At 37.5% G+C, this 17310-nt stretch overlaps 1 protein-coding gene across 5 annotated transcripts in view; it reads right to left on the bottom strand.

Moving 5' to 3' along the window:
- Positions 1-17310, bottom strand: part of PLS3 (plastin 3) — a 92830-nt gene that overhangs the window by 40619 nt on the left and 34901 nt on the right. For 3 of the 5 annotated variants that reach the window (XM_045817665.1, XM_045817667.1, XM_045817666.1), the window contains exons 2-3: positions 3438-3524; positions 1464-1547 (exon numbers count right to left, since the gene is read on the bottom strand). In XM_045817665.1, the coding sequence (XP_045673621.1) occupies positions 1464-1536 (73 nt within the window). In that variant the 5' untranslated portion in view covers positions 1537-1547; positions 3438-3524. Of the gene's footprint in view, positions 1-1463; positions 1548-3437; positions 3525-5902; positions 5922-17310 lie in introns of those variants that run through there. The other 2 variants (XM_045817668.1, XM_045817669.1) reach the window with 2 other exon arrangements.

Here is a 17310-nt window from a genome sequence, read left to right as displayed (position 1 = left end):
CCTCCCTCTCTCTCTCTCTCTCTCTCTCTCTCTCTCTCTCTCTCTCTCTCACACACACACACACACACACACACACACACACACACACACAATCATGTTAGATTCTAGACTATTTGATTGTTTTCTAGTTAGAATTCTGGTGGGATTATGAATAGTCATTCTGGCTGGGACTAATTACTCTTTCCAAGGGATGTCTTCATAGAAAATGTTGATAAAAAATGTATGGGAATCGCCCTGGCTGGTGTGGTTCAGTGGTTTGAGTGCCAGCCTGCAAACCAAAGGGTTGCCAGTGTGATACCCAGCCTAGGGTTGCAGACCCGGTCCCCAGTAGGGGGCACATGAGAGGCAACCACACATTAATGTTACTCTCCTTCTCTTTCTCCCTCCCTTACTCTCTGTCCAAAAATAAATAAATAAAATCTTTTAAAAATACAGGGGAATAAGGATGTACATGTTCTCACTTTTCACTAATGGGATTTTCAACACAGGTCAAAGACTAGATTCAGATTTAAATGACAAATTATTATGATCTAACTGTATATACTTTAATCAATGAGATACCAAATAGTAATAGTTTACTTCTATAAGCATATGTTGACTCATGTGAGTATATACATCAATAATCAGTTCAGCCCTGGCTGGCGTAGCTCAGTGGATTGAGCGCGGGCTGGGAACCAAAGTGTCCCAGGTTCGATTCCCAGCCAGGGTAGATTCCTGGGTTGCAGGCCATAACCCCCAGCAACCGCACATTGATGTTTCTATCTCCCTCCCTTCCCTCTCTAAAAATAAATAAATAAAATATATAAAAAAAAATAATCAGTTCCTATTGTTTTCTCATTTTCTTTACAGACTTGACCTGAAATTTGGCACTGAAATTTGGAATATAAATGCCTTAGCAAAAAAACTGCTTCCATAGCTGCTAAATTCTAAGACTTGTTATACGATATTAAAAGATAAACCAAATGGCATGCTATGACTTCTCATCTTATACTGATACTATAATTTAACGTGAAGGTAGAACAGTCTAAATTATGCAAAGGTAGCAAATATACATGAAGAAAAGCAATAAAGCCAAGCTAATTAGGGAAAGGCAATACAGTATCTAATAATTATTAACATTTTCAGGGGTCACATATCCCTTCGAGAATATGGTAAAAGCTCCAAATCTTCTCCATGGAAAAATGATTCACCAAATATGACAACATCATAAAATTTGTCTAAAAATTTCAGGAGCCACAGCAACACTAGTTCCTGAACCAAAAACATTTGATCATATTAGATATTAGATATAATTAGAAACAATACAGTTTAAGTGTAGCTTTTAAAACTTTATCACATCGATGATTAACTGTTTTGTCCTAAGGTTCGTAATTAACCATTCATATGATTTTTAAGAGAAATAACTTTGGTTAGGGCCAAATAAAGATTGCTTTACTATAGCTATACTTCAAAAAGATACTTACCAACTTTTGCAAAGGCCTCTTTGAGTTCATCAAGCTCATCTTTGGAAATCTGAGTGGTAGCCATCTCATCCATTTAAAGAAGATCTGAAGAGAAATTCCAAAGGTTTCAGACTTTAAAAACTTTTTGTGATAAATATATTATAAACATTCCTGTGAAATTCTCATTTAAGGAATAATTTAAGCAGAAGACGAATGTCATCTGAATAAGTTCCCATATTAGTAGCTACAGTCAAAATAAAGAAAATAAACAAATGAGAAGACATCATTTACCAAGTTACTCAAAAAATATTCCTGAATCTCATTTTTAGAGTATAAGGAAGAGTCTAGGTACCTGGTAATGACAGTAAACAGATACACAATAGAAATTTTTAGTTGCATGTGACCAAAGATTCATGTAAAATATGAATCTTTCCTAGCAATCCATTCATTTTTTAAATTTATCCCACTGTTTATTTCCATTTTCCAGCTTTATTGAGATATAATTGGCAATATTATGTAAGTTTAAGATATACAACTTGATGATTTGATATATGTACATATTGTGCATAGATTACCATAGTCAGATTAGCTAACATGTCCTGATCACCTCACATTCATTGTGAAAACACAGATTTATAAAAATTTTACTGATTTTAGAGAGAGAGAGGAAGGGAAAGAGATAAACATTGATTTGTTGTTCCACTTATTTATGCATTCATTGGTTGATTCTTGTATGTGCCCTAACTAGGGACTGAACCTGAAACCTTGACTTAACAGGAGGGGGAGATGCTCTAACCAACTGAGCTAGCTAGCCATGAAAATACTGATTTTTATTTATTTATTTTGTTTGATTTTTTTGTTTTTAATTACTTTATAGTTGTTCAATTAGTTATTTGCATTTTCTCCCAACCACTTCCCCCCAGCCAAATCTCCCTCCCTCCCTTGCTTCCACCCTCCCAGTTGGTTTTGTTCATGTGTCCTTTACAGTAGTTCCTAAAAAATTTTCTCCCCACTGTCCCTTCCCCACTCCCCTTTGGCTATTGTTAGATTGTTCTTAATTTCAATGTCTCTGGTTATATTTTGTTTGCTTTTTTTCTTTTGTTGATTATGTTCCAGTTAAAAATTAGATCATATGGTATTTGTCCCTTACCGCCTGGCTTATTTCACTTAGCATAATGCTCTCCAGTTCCTTCAATGCTGTCGCAAAGGATAAGAGCTCCTTCTTTCTTTCTGTTGTGTAGTATTCCATCATGTAAATGTACCATAGTTTCTTGATCCATTCATTTACTGATGGGCATCTAGGTTGCTTCCAGCACTTGGCTATTGTAAATTGTGCTACTATGAACATTGGGGTGCATAGGTTCTTTTGGATTGGTGTTTCAGGGCTCTTAGTCCCATACAGTTGGTTCTCTTTTCATTTTAATGCTGTTTTCATTAGCCATGCAGAAGCTTTTTTAATTTGATGAGGTACCATTTGTTTATTCCTTCCTTTATGTCCCTTGCTTTAGGGGACATATCAGAAAACATTTATTTTTAAATAGCACACTAATACCTACCAGTCACTCCCATTAAAGGAAGAATCGATTAAAACCAGTTACATTTGCCCAAAGAAATTACATGATATAGAAATACACAAGTGGTGCTAATAAACATATCTTTATGCACATAACATTATTTGAATTTATACCCTTTCAGATTTGGCTCTGTTTAACCTATTTTGCCAATGGAGCAGGGATTGGCAAACTATGACCTTTGGCCCAATCTGGGCCAAGGATAATTTTTATAGATAAACAAATACTTGCAATCAATTTTGATGATAGGGCACATTAACTTTGAACCCCAATAAAGTAAAATATTATCCCCCACAAATTCCATTCCTTTCAGTTTCCACCATAATGCAATATACATTTATAATGACTGATTTTTAAAAATTAAATAAAAACAGGCTTTTAAAGAACATAAAACAGAACTTGCCTGTTCATAAATTTTTCTTACCTATGATGTTAATACAATACAAAAGACTGACGATTTCTCTGTAGATTGTAAGTTAGGTAATAACACTTTTCAGAGTGGTCTCAAGATCTATAAGGTAATGAAAGATCTTCAGTTAGATTTGATGTCAGGCATTCTAAAGATTAAGAGTAAAAAGCAATTTTTCATAAGTAAGCTACAACCCAATGATAGTACTTTTTAAAAATATTCTATATTTTAGTAATATGATGTTCAACACTTCTGACTACAAAAATACAATATAAGATTTGTTCCAATTTCCTTACACACATTTTAAGGAATCACGTTTTCAATACAGAATTACTACCCATTGCCATGAATTATATTGTAAAGAACAATGGCACAGAAAGTCTGAAAGTGAGACTGCCTCAGAAAATCCCAAACATGTGGCCTCTCCTTTATCTCTAAAGGTCCTTTCAAGTTTGGGCGGTTTGTCAGTCAGGAATAATCTAAAGTATATGAGTTTAAAAAAAGACATTTGATTTTATTCTCATACTACCATGTCACTTCCATAAAAAAGAAAATTAGACAAAGATGGTTCTGGACATAACCCCGCCTACCCAACCCTTCATTTCTGCTGACCAGTGGGTTCTGACTAAATCCTTCCAGTTCTTGCTTTTGCAGGCAGCAAGACCGAACAATACAGAAATCTCTCACACAAGATGACTTGTGTCATCTTAGAGTGGAGTCCTGAGGGTTCTTTATATATTTTGGATATCAAACCCTTGTTTGAGGCCTCATTGGCAAGTGTTTTCCCATACAGTTGATTCTCTTTTCTTTTTAATGTTGTTTTCTTTAGCGATGCAGAAGATTTTTATTTTAATGAAGTCCCATTTGTTTATTCTTTCCTTTATGTCCCTTGCTCTAGAGGACATATCAGTGAAAATATTGCTGTGTGGAATATCTGAGATTTTCCTGCCTATGTTGTCCTGAAGGACTTTCATGATGTCACAACTTAAACATTTAAATCTTTTTCCATCTTGAATTTATTTTTGTGTATGGTGTAAGTTGGTGATCGAGCTTCATTTTTTGCATGTAGCTGTCCAGCTCTCCCAACACCATGTGTTGAAGAGGCCATTTTGGCTTAATTTTATGCTGCTGCCCCCTTTGTCAAATATTAATTGACCACAGAGACTTGGGTTTGTTTCTGGGCTCTCTGTTCTGTTCCATTGGTCTAAGTGTCTGTTCTTATGCCAGTGCCAGGCTGTTTTGATTACAGTGGCCTTGTAGTACAGTTTGATATCAGATATCGTGATCCCACATACTTTGTTCTTTTTTCTCAAAGTTGCTGGAGGTATTTGGGGTTGTTTATGGTTCCACATACATTTTTGAAGTGTTTGTTCTATATCTTTTCTTCCTTTTCTTAAAGCAGTCCAATTAGCATCTCTTGTAGAGCTGGTTTGGTGGACGTGTATTCTCTCAGCCTTCTTTCGTCTGTGAAACTCTTTATTTCACCTTCCATTTTAATTGATAGCCTTGCTGGATAGAGTAGTCTTGGTTGCAGACCTCTGGTTTTCATTACTTGGAATATTCCTTGCCATCCTCTTCTGGCTTAGAGTGTTTCCATTGAGAAGTCAGCTGCTAGCCTTATCAGGGCCTCCTTGTATGTTACTTCCTGTTCCTCCCTTGCTGTCTTTAAGACTCTTTGTCTTAGAATATTGCTATTTTAATTATGATGTGTCTTGAAGTAGGCTTTTTGGGTTCCTCTTAATTGGAACTCTCTGTGTTTCCTGGATGTGTATAAATTTTTCTCTCATCAAATTAGGGAACTTTTCCATCATTAATTTTTCAAACAAGTTTTCTATCCCTTGCTCTTCTTCTTCTTTTCCTTCTGGTTCCCTATTATACTAATATTATTGTGTTTCATGTTGTCTTGCAGTTCCCTTAACACCTTTCCATTCTTTCTGAGTCTCTTTACCTTTTCTTCTTGCTCTTTCTGGTTTTTTTTCTACCTTGTCATCCTACTTACTGATTCAATCCTCTCCTCCATCCAACCTGCTTGTAATTCCTTCTGGAGTGTTTTTTTATTTCCAAGATTTTATTGTTCATTTCTTCCTGGGTTTTGTTTATAGCTTCTATTTCCTTTCTCATACTGTTGTAGTTCTCACTCAGTTCCCTGTAGTTGTCTGTGAGTTCCCTGAGCATCTTTATAACCATTATTTTGAATTCTATATCTGATAGTTTGCTTACCTCTGTTTCATTTAGCTCTTTTAGTGTGGAGTCTTTCATTCCTTTTTATCGCATGTTCTTTTTTTGTCTCCCCATTATAGGTGACTCTTTTTGTTTGTTTCTGTGCTTCCTGATGATTCGCTTTGCTAGCTGTCTTAGTAGGGTGAACTTCTATGGTAAGAAGTCTATGGGGTTCAGTGGTGTGGTCTCTTTGATCTCCTTGTCTAGATTTGCCCTTTCTTCTGTTTGTGTGGGCTCTTTTGTTGTACTTGGGTTTTTACCTTTTGGCGGTTCCTTTGTTGGTGGGTTCTCTCCTCCTGCGGGTACACTGATGTTCGCAGCTCCCACCTATTCTTGTATGTGATCAGTGGCAGGGGTAAGCAAAATGGATTAAGACAGTGGGAGAGTATTCTATGGGATTTAAAGTACCAACAAGTAGAGAAGATATAAGAGATTCTTTGGATAAGTGTACTGTTATCTGTGATATTTCACCCAACTAGCCACTTTTTATGTAAGCTGAAAGAGAGATAAGACTCATGTTAGAGGGGAGGAGGATTGTGAGCTGAATCCAGAAAACAGAGCGCTTGTGCAAGTTTAGATGATAAGATATAGTGAGAGTAAAGGATGGAAATTAGGTGCAGTGTGTGAGAGAATAGAGTTAACCACAACAATAATAATGCTCAGGATTAAAGTGAAGTGTGCTAAGATCAGGGAAGGGTGCTGTGTAGTATGTACAATTGTATGGAACAACAATGATTTACAATAGTACTGGAACAACAATAATATGACAAGAAATATATGATTTGAATAACCAGAAAAGAAAGTACATGATGAAAAGTAGTGTGTTATTGGAACATGAGTGAAGTGAAAGAAGGAAAATTAAAATAGAATAAAGAGAGAATAAGGAAAACCAGTCTAACAATGCAATTAAACAGAAATAAAATGAGGAAAACTAAACATATGGAAGAGAAATAAAAAAATACTAATAAAAGTGGTAAAAATAATGAAATAATAATAATAATAATACATATAAACAATAAAATGCCAGCTCTATGTGATAGAAAAGTGACATTTGTCTCAGTTTCTCAATTTTGGGGGTTAGCCTTGTGTTCCCCCTTTGGATTTGTCTCTGGACCCTTCCTAACTCCATGTCTTATTGTCTCACTTAGGGGAAGAGGAAAAAGAAAAAAGAGAGAGAGAAAAGAAAAACATAAGTCTCCTGTTGACCTAAAACCTGTTCAGCGAGTTCTGCTGGTCTTCCTGGATGGCACAGGAAGATGGAGGCTGGGCTTCAATTTTCTCCCTTCCTATGATTTTGAGAGGATGGGGTCCAGGTCTGGGCTGCAATATTCACAGTTGCCCAGCCTCCAGCCCAGGTTCTCTGTGAGCTGCCAGGCTCAAATCAGCCACTCAATCTTTGGGTGCATGCAGCTCAAATCACACTTGGGGCGAGCCAGCTGCTGAAGAGTTCCTTACAAAGCAGCTTCCCACTGTTCTGAACAAGTGCAGGGCTTTTCACACAGCCCAACTTTCCAACCAGTCCAGAGACTATCCAAGTCAGGGTCCAACACAGCCCAACTCCTCCCTTCTCTGGGTGTCCCCCAGTACCCCAGTTCCTCTGGTACCAGTGTCTACAGTCCCAGCAGATGTATACCACTTCTCTGTGTCTACCACTTCATCTCTATTCCCCCCAGTGACTTCCAGCATCCAGGTCCCTCTTATTGCCAGGCTGCCCTCCCTGCTCTGGTAGGGGAGGGAGCTGGTGATCTAACTCTTCAACCCATATCCTGCAGCAGGCACTGGGCCAGGGGCAATAGCAGCCCAGGTCCCTGCACAGATTCCAGGGACCTTACTGTCCCAGCATAATAACCATCTGTTTTTCAATGTCCTGTACAATTTTTAGCCTCCAAACTTCATATAAGCTGTGGTTCCATTGGCTGTTCACTCCGTTCCTCAGAAGATTGGCTAGGTGTTCCAACTGGGCACAGGGAGAACCGGGCTCTGCTCTTACCTACCTCACCGCCATCTTACCCACAGTCAGATTTAAAGGCTCACAATATATGCTTTATTTGACAAAAATCAATTTTTAAATTAGCTATTTCATTCAGGCCCCCCACACTATGAATTTTTTAAAAAGGCTTATCCTTAAGACTACTCATAGATATTTGATTGTATCTTTAAGGAAACTGAGTAACTAGTACTATCTTGAGAGAAAGCATCACATTACAATAATTTAGGAAAGACTGCCAGGTAGGTAGCATCAATAGATTTTTAAAAATTAAACTCTTAGAAAGTATAGACATTCCACTGTTCTTCATGGGGCATTGTACTTTTGGGCCTTTTCCTCTCAAAGCAACGAAAACATTCTAGACTGGGGCTTAGAAACAAGACATGATTCAACATGGTTATTGCCCTTTAGACACTTCATTCAGTCTTAAGCCCCTTAACAAGCTGTTGTTCCTCACCCAAGGTTGCAGTATGTTTTAATGGAAAGCCCATTGGTTGTGAGACCAGAAGACCTCAATTAATGCCCTGGCATTATTTCCTATCCATGTGTCTATGAGCACATTGGTTTAGTCTCTCTGAGCCTTAATTTGCTCATTTGAAAAGAGCAATAAATAATATCTACTTCCCCAGGGTCCTTGTGAAGATTAAAGATGGCAAATGTGAAGGCAGAGTATAAATGATAAAGTATTATACTTTAAGGAAAGATATCAAATCTTTCATTAAGTCTTTAAGGAATGAAAATGGAAAATAAATGAATGCTTAAGTAATTGTGAGAGACTATATAAATACAGGGTGGGGCCAAAAGTAGGTTTACAGTTGTAAATATGTAAAAAACAGAGTTTATGGTTGTATTATTACTCATTAATTATTGTATTATTTGCCATACAAACAACTCTAAAGCTACTTTTGGCAAACCCTATATAAGTCCTAAGTTCTACGTAAGAAACTTTAAAATGGAATATATGAAAAGTTATCTTATTTGCTCTGTGATTATTGAGTACAGAGTATAACAGATCTCCTTCACATATAAAAAATTCTAAGCCTTTTAGTCAAAGTTATTTAAGAAAGATGTGCCTAAAGAAAACCTGCCTGCTACTTTTTACTCATGGCTCTATTTGGCTCCTTCGTCAGGGGTTTCTAAACACAACTTGAAGAGCAGCCAGGAGACAATAAAAAATGTACAAATTTTACTTTAAAAATTTCAAGACCACTTTGAAAAATAGCTAATGGCTTGTCAATATTATCACATTCCTTGTAATTTGCACATTTTTTCACGAGCAACGAAAAATAAAAGGTGAAGAGGTAAAAAGTAAATATTACTTGCCGAAAGTAAAGTTCACGCTCAAATTCACAGTAGGTGATTTCCAGGCAAAAAGAAAGCCTGACTTTTCCCCCTCAGTCTTCCTACAAAAGTGAACTTTATTTATGTGGAGAGAGAGAGACACGCAGAGAGAGAACTGTTATTGGAAAAAAAAAGAAAGAAACATATTTTCCCTCCATTTAAATGTACCAAATGAAATAGTAATCAAAAGTAAAAATCTCCCAGGGTCCCTGCATTTTTCTGAATTCTCTCATCTGCAAAGCACTCTAATCTGTCTCTAGCTCCTAAGCCTACCTCTTCTCCAAAGGGAAAAGCAGCAAGGAAAGAGCAAACCCTCTCTCTCCCTAACCATCTGAGGCACAGGAAAAGAGATTTTCAAATAAGGGAATAAAACAAAAGCAAACAAAACCTTGTTTGTTTGTTTTTTTTTTCATAAAAGGATATGGTGTACAACAAGGTCTGAATTCAGGGCGTCACCCATAGAGGAATCTTATGCCTATGAAGTCATCCCTAATTATGGAGTTTGACTAACAATACAGCAATTATGAAACCACTCCACTGCCTCATTTGACTGTGCTTAACCCTGAACACAAATCTTTGTTGAGAAAGGTGTACCTTCAAATAACTACCTGAAACTATTACTCAAATTCTGAAAGGTATTTGTCGGGGATGAGGAGGGTGCTTGTTTCATCCCCTAAAATGCTTTACTTTTAGGAATGGAGCTGACGGAATAATCTATTTACTAATCTGTGTCATTCAGTACCATGTGGGCCTTGAGGCAGGGCACACACATTGGGAATCTCATCTGTGGGTAATGAAGAGGTGATAATGAACTTTATATATATTTTTTCTTGAAATTGAAAGGCAACTAAAAGAAAATAGCAGGGGATATACCACCATAGACAATCCCAGCCACGAGTATGTCTAGTAAATAGAACTGGGAAAGTAAGGCTGATTACTTAAATCAGAGATTTGGCAACATATACTTAAGCTAGTATCATGAAGAGAGCAACAAAGAGTGGACAGAACATGGAAAAATATATTATTTTATACTATGAATGAAAAGAAACACCACCAGAGTCACTTCTATGTGTGAAAATTCAACAGTGATTAACAAAAACAGGTGTGTCTTTATCCCCTTCCTCCATCCAAAACAGGCAGGGCTTTGGAACACCCACACTTCACATATCTACCTGTATCAACAGAAACTGCCACCCTGCCTCCTCCCTAGTTAAGCAAGTCAACAGCACTAATCTCCAGGGCATGCAACAGTCTGTGAGCTGCAGCTCACCTACTCTTACTATGCTTACTCAAGCTCCAATCCCATGTTTCTGAATGACTTTAGAAAATTTCAACTTGAATATTTACCACATTCATTCACCCACTTATTTATTTATAGCCAAGCTTTAATTAAAGGCTTAGTATGTACCAGGCAGTGGTGGGTGCTGCAAATATAGAAAATTAGAAGCCAAAGTCCCCTTTTCTCAAAGAGCTTACTGTCTAGTGGGGGAAACACGGAAAAAAATGACATAGCATTAGTGCTATCATATTTACTGAGTGGTAGGCATCAGCAAAAGTTTTCCAGAGCAGGTGAGTTTTGAACTTTATCTTAGAATGTAAGTAGGTCTATCTCAGACAGATAACACTGATAAAGGCATTCTAGGCGCAGACACATAAAGACAAGAGTATTTTCAGGAGCTGGAGAAAGACAGTGTGGTCGGAGCATTGTATCTAGGGTTTGTGACAGACATAACTGGAGCAGATGGTCAGGGTCTGATTCAGAAGGGCTACCGTCAAAATCTGGACTTGAGACCTGACTGGTGTGGCTCAGTGGGTTGGATATCATCCACAAACCAAAAGGTCTCCAGTTTGATTCCCAGTCAGGGCACGTGCCTTGCTTGTGGACCAGGTTCCTGGTTTGGGGGTGTGCGAGAGGCAACTGAGACTAATGATTCTGTCATGCATCAATGTTCCTCTCACTCCCTTTCTCTCACCTTTCCCCTTTCTCTAAAAATAAATTTAAAAATTCTTTAAAATATAGACCTGACCCTCTGGCCAAGGGAGAAGGAAGCTCAGTGAGGAGGATTCCAGTCAGGAAAGTCTGAATGTCCACAACTGAATTTATTGCTACATTATTTCCTCCCCTTTCAAGTAACTCTCCTGGTAAATCAGGTCTCCTTTTCAACTTCCCCATCTTCCTCAGTCTCCAGCTTTATAAATTTGGCCACAATAAACAGACAGAGGGGTGAAATCAATCACTAAGCATTCTGGGTTCTTCTATCATACCCTTTTATCATCTCATGTCTGACCTACTCCAAAAGCCTTTTGTAGCTAATCTATCTAGCCTTGTCTCCCTCCAATGTATTTTTTATACTGCTAATTTCCTGAACAGTAGATCTATGATATATTCCATTCAAAAGAAAGTCCCAACTTTGAAGCATGACATTCAAGGCTCTACACTTTTCTACATTGATACCTGCCTATCTCGCTAATGTTACTGCATATTACATGCAGTACACCCTTGAGACATACTACATTAAAGATGCCCCACTCCCCAAGCAGGCTATGTATTTCCTCACCTCCAGTCCACCTGTGTATAATGCTCCTCAGCCACTTCCTATCTATTCTTCAAGAGCATTTTTCAAAAAGATTTTATTATTTTTTTAGAGAGAGGGGATGGGAAGGACAAAGAGAGAGAAACATCAATGTGTGGTTGCCTCTCACATGCGCCCCATTGGGTACCCAGGCTGCAACCTGACTGGGAATTTAACCGGCAACCGTTTGGTTTGTGGGCCGGCACTCAATTCACCGAGCCACACATCAGCCAGTGCTCTTCAAGAGCATTTTTTAAAATATTTTATTTATTTATTTTTAGAGAGAGAGGAAGGGAGGGAGAAAGAAAGAGAAACATTGATCAGTTGCCTCCTGCACATGCCTTGACCTGAGACTGAACCCACAATCCAGGCATATGCCCTGACCAAGAATCAAACCATTGTTCTTTAGCTTTGCAGGATGATGCCCAACCAACTGAGCCACACCAATCAGGGCTTCAAGAGCATTTTTAAGGAAGTCTCTTCAGACTGTCTCCATCTGAGACCAAAAATTCTCTCTTCCCAGTACTCTCACAGAACTGTGTGTTTTCTTCTATTACAGTCAGTTCTGGATTCTCTCAGACGGCTCTAATTTTAAATACTTTGTTTTACTCTCAGACCATATGTACCAATTTTTGAATGGGAAAATATAGTCACCACAATGATAGCATTTAATGCTATTATACAAAGTTCTTTTATGGCAGATACCATATCCCATTCATCCTCATAGTTCCAGCCCCCTGTCACAATGTCTCCGGAGTAGGTAATAATAATAATTATTAAGGCAATATAATAGCATATTGTTGTAAGTTTGTATTACAGCAGCTAACATTTATAGAGGGCTTATATTTCACATGGACTGTACTAAATGCTTTATATACATTATGCCTGCTACTTCTCAGAAATCCTATATGAACCAGGTGATATTGTTATTACAATTTTACAGAAGAGCCAACAGGCTTCAAGAATTTGAATAACTTGTATAAAGTCACATAGTGAGAGAGGTAGAGCCAGGTCTCAAACCCAGGTATGCCTAACACCAAAGTCAGTATTCTTAACCATTAATGCTATATAGTCTCCTCAACAAACACTGAATGAATTTATTTCATCAACAAGACTGTAAACTTTAATATTACAGTAGAAATACAGCTTACTCATCTCTTTTCACCATAGCACTTGGTATAATGCATGGACACAGTACATTCTCAATAAATATCTTTTGAATTAAAAATAACCCACAACTAGTACCTACAACCATTTAGATCATGTCAATTCCCTTTCAGGAAGCTATAATTGCTTATGCTTAAACAGGTATTTAATCTCTGCCTGATACTCCAAGGTCCTCTAGAGTGGTCCTGTTAGTCACACCTAACCAACTTTACCTTTCAACAACACTCACTAGCTTTTGTTTTATCTTGCCCCTCCTTATTTCCCTCTCCCTTAGAAAGAACCCCCTCTGTATATCTAACTCTCAATTTATAATGATCCCCCCTTTTCTTCTCTTCCTATCCAAATTCTACTCAATCTTCAAGGTTCAGCAGAAGCCTCATCCTCTCCCAAACCATGTTCTCAATGACTTCACCTCTGCTCTTTTTCTTCAGTTCTCATGGCATTTAAAATCTTCCCACAAAACTTAGCAATTCAATTATAGACTCCTGTGTATAGTTATGTAAGTGGACATGAGGACAGTGGAGCTGGGAAACCCACCATCCTACTCGATTCAGTTCATCTACCTCCTCCACACAGACCCTCAAATTTAGTAAAAGAATAATCCTCCCCAATAAAAGAGAACCATTCTTTTATCAACAGTTCACAAATGTTTGTCTAACACTTGATCTGCAAGTTTTATTTAAAAATTATTTCTCAAGAACAGAGTCTAAACTTAATCTTCCTCTCGTGTACTCCCACAGTAATCCATTGCTGGATGCTGGGTACAGAGACACGGCTCAAAAATTACTCCAACTACCTGCCACATTTTGAAGGTAGGAATAATTCCCAGCATGCCCAATATCCAATGATTATTGAAATTGTATTACGGAAGAAACAAGAGCCTAGGGACTTTTAGAAACAAGAGTTAAGAGACTTTGCCCAAGACAGAGCAATGCAGCAAATGTAAAATTAAAAGAGTGTGTATGAGAGAAGGCAATTAACTACTGTTACCATAAAAACAAAATCAAAGAGGCTATATAACACATTGCTTTGTGGAAAGAATACTCATGCCTGTTAGAGCTATTGGAATAATTTCAAAGCTCCTAACAAACATGACCATGCTATTTAGAAGTATGAGTGGTTGCCAGAAAATAGAGAGTTACCTCTCTCTAACTAATATTAACTTGTTTTCATTAAAGAGTAAGGGATTCACTTAGTCCTCAAACTGAAATCACCAAAACTGTAATTGTGCAAAACACACTGAATGTAGGCAAAAGACTCAGTAAGAATATATACAATCTGTCTGGAAAAAGTCCAGCCATTATTAATAAAACAAGAGTGGTTTGTGTGACATTGATGTAACCTGGCAGCCAAGGAGAGTAGACTGGAATGTGCATGTGTGAACAATGATGACTTCACTGAACTAATCAGTGGGGCAGTAGATGCCGTTGAGTGAGCATGTGTACTGTGTAGCCATCATATTCAAAAGGTCTGAGTATAACAACGAATCTGCATCAAATTTTGCATTAAGCTTGAACATTCCTCCATGGAAACTATTCAAATGGTTCAGATAGGGCACAGCTATGGGTAAATGATGATGGGCTGTTTCATCACAACAATGTGCCCACTTATGCATCATATCTCGTGCAGACATTTTTATGAAACATCAATGACCCTGGTGACTCAGCACTCCTGCAACTCAGATTTGGTGCCCTGCAACTTCTAGCTTTTCCCAAAACTAAAATCACCTTTGAAAGGGAAGAGATTTCAGACCATTGATGAGATTCAGGAAAATACAATAGGGCAGCTGACGGTAATTGGGAGAAGTGTGTGAGGTCCTATGGTGCCTACTTTGAAGGGGACTGAGGCATCATTGCCCTATGTAAAATGTTTCTTGTATCTTGCATTTTCTTCAATAAATTTCTCTATTTTTCCTATTACATGGCTGGATACCTTCTGGAGAGACTATATTATATATTCCAAAAGTTCTTTCTTTAAAATACTGGGGTACAGTGATCAGACAACAGAAAGAAATAAAAGGCATCCAAACTGGAAAAGAGAAAGTAAAACTGTCATTGTTTGCTGAAGACATGAGGGTGTACATTGAAAGCCCCTTAGGCTCCACCAAAAAACTCCTCGACCTAATAAGTGAATTTGGCAAAACAGCAGGATACGAAGTCAATATTAAGAAATCAAAGGTATTTTTGTACACTAACAGTGAAATATTAGAAACAGAAATCAGGGAAAAAATCCCATTTGATAGAGCAACAAGAAAAATAAAGTGCCTAGGAATAAACTTAACCAAGGATGCAAATGACCTGTACTCAGAAAACTTTACAACACTGAAGAAAGAAACTAGGGAAGACACAAACAATGGAAGCATATACCATGTTCATGGTCTGGAAACACTAACATCATCAAAATGTCCATACTACTCAAAGCAACTTATAGATTCAATGCAATCCCTATTAAAATACCAATGAAATATTCCACAGATATAGAACAAACATTTCAAAAATGTATGTGGAACCATAAATGACCCCACATAGCCACAGCAATTTTGAGAAAGAACAAAGTAGGAGGGACCACAATACCTGATATCAAACTATATTACAAGGCCACAGTAATCAAAACAGTCTGACAGGCATAAGAAGAGGCACATAGCTAAATAAAACAGAATAGAGAGCCTAGAAATAAACCCAAGTCTCTATGGTCAATTAATATTCAATAAAGGAGGCAGAACATAAAATGGAGTAAAAATAGCCTCTTCAACAAATCATGTTGGGAAATCTAGACAGCTACATCCAAAAAAATGAAACTCGATCACCAACTTATACCATATACAAAAACAAACTCAAGACAGATAAAAGACTTAAATATAAGTCATGACACAATAAAAGTCCTAGAAGAGAACATAGGGAGAAAATCTCAGATATTCCTTGCAGCAATATTTTCACTGATATGTCCCCTAGAGGAAGGGACATAAAGGAAAGAATAAACAAATGGGACTTCATTAAAATAAAATGTTTCTGCATGGCAAAAGAAAACATCAGCAAAATGAAAACGGAACCAACTGTATGGGAAAATATATTTGCCAATAATACCTAGGACAAGAGTTTAATATCCAAAATATATAAAGAACTCATATGACTCCTCTCCAGGAAGACAAACAACTCAATTGAAAAATGGGCAAAGGACTTGAACAGAGACTTCTCCAAGGAGGACATACAAAAAGCCCAGAGACATATGGAAGGATGCTCACCATCATTAACTATCAGAGAGATGCAAATGAAAACCACAATGAGATACCACTTCACACCATTGAGAATGGCCATCATAAACCAATCAACAAACAACAAGTGCTGGTGAGGTTGTGGAGAAAAGGGAACCCTAGTGCACTGTTGGTGGGAAGGCAGACTGGTGCAGCTACTGTGGAAAATAGTATGGAATTTTCTCAGAAAACTAAAAGTGGAACTCCCTTTTGACCCAGCAATTCCACTGCTGGGATTATACCCTAAGAATCCTGAAACATCAATGCAAAAGAACCTATGCACCCCAATGTTCACAGCAGCACAATTTAAAATAGCCAAGTGCTAGAAGCAATCTAAGTGCCCATCAGTAAATGAATGAATCAAAAACCTATGGTACATTTACACAATGGAATACTATGTAACAGAAAGAAAGAAGGAACTCCTACCCTTTACAACAGCATGGATGAATCTGGAGATCATTTTGCTAAGTGAAATAAGCAAAGCCATGGAAGACAAATACCATATGATCTCACTTTTAAGTGGAACCTAATCAATAAAAAAAAAACAAGCAAGCAACATATAACCAGAGACAGTGAAATAAAGAACAAACTGACAGTAATGGGGAGAGAAGGAGGGAGGGTTGTCAGGAACATGTATAAAGAACACAACAGCAAAGCCAAAGGTGGGTAGGATCGAGAGTGGGAGGATGGGATGTCTGGGGTGGAGGGGACTGGTGGGGGGAAAATGGAGACAACTGTACTTGAACAACAATAAAAAAGAGAGGAAAAAAACACTGGTGTTAAATGAGTACTGACAATAAAACAGGCCATACTTCTTAAAAATTAGGAAGCAAATGCTTCTCTTCTCTTGGCGCATTCATTCCTATATGTGACCTGCTTCTGCTTCACTGTATTTAATATTGCTTCATTTCAGACTCTTATATGCTAAGTACTGTGAATAACCACTCCCATTGTATCAGTGCTAATAACTTAGTATAAACATAACCAAACACTAAGGTATCTATGTGATTTACTTTTTATTTTAGCATTTTTTCATGCATAAACCATAGCTATGGTACTCATAGCTTTTTAGTGATTAGTTATGTATCTTTCTCAATTTAATGATTTGTTACTCTTCAAGTTGAAACAAGTGAGTCAAACTCTAAATGCCTTCACATGTGTCAGAGGTTCTTCATCCTGAAAGTTTAGGAGAGGTTACAGCAGAGGGAAGAAGTGGTAAAGGATTTTACTGTTTATTACTTTAGTACCTCAGCATTATTAAAAATTGCTTATTGTACTCATTGTGGACAGCAAACCTCTATGAAATCAATATTCAACATGTACAGTATATTTTACTTAGCAAGGTTGTTT

The sequence above is a fragment of the Phyllostomus hastatus genome, unplaced genomic scaffold, assembly GCF_019186645.2.
Source record: "Phyllostomus hastatus isolate PE091 unplaced genomic scaffold, TTU_PhHast_1.1 phas_scaffold_28, whole genome shotgun sequence".
NCBI classification, from domain to species: Eukaryota; Metazoa; Chordata; class Mammalia; order Chiroptera; family Phyllostomidae; genus Phyllostomus; species Phyllostomus hastatus.
The sequence above is the reverse complement of the archived record's forward strand: the minus strand, read 5'-3'. Positions and strand labels throughout refer to the sequence as shown.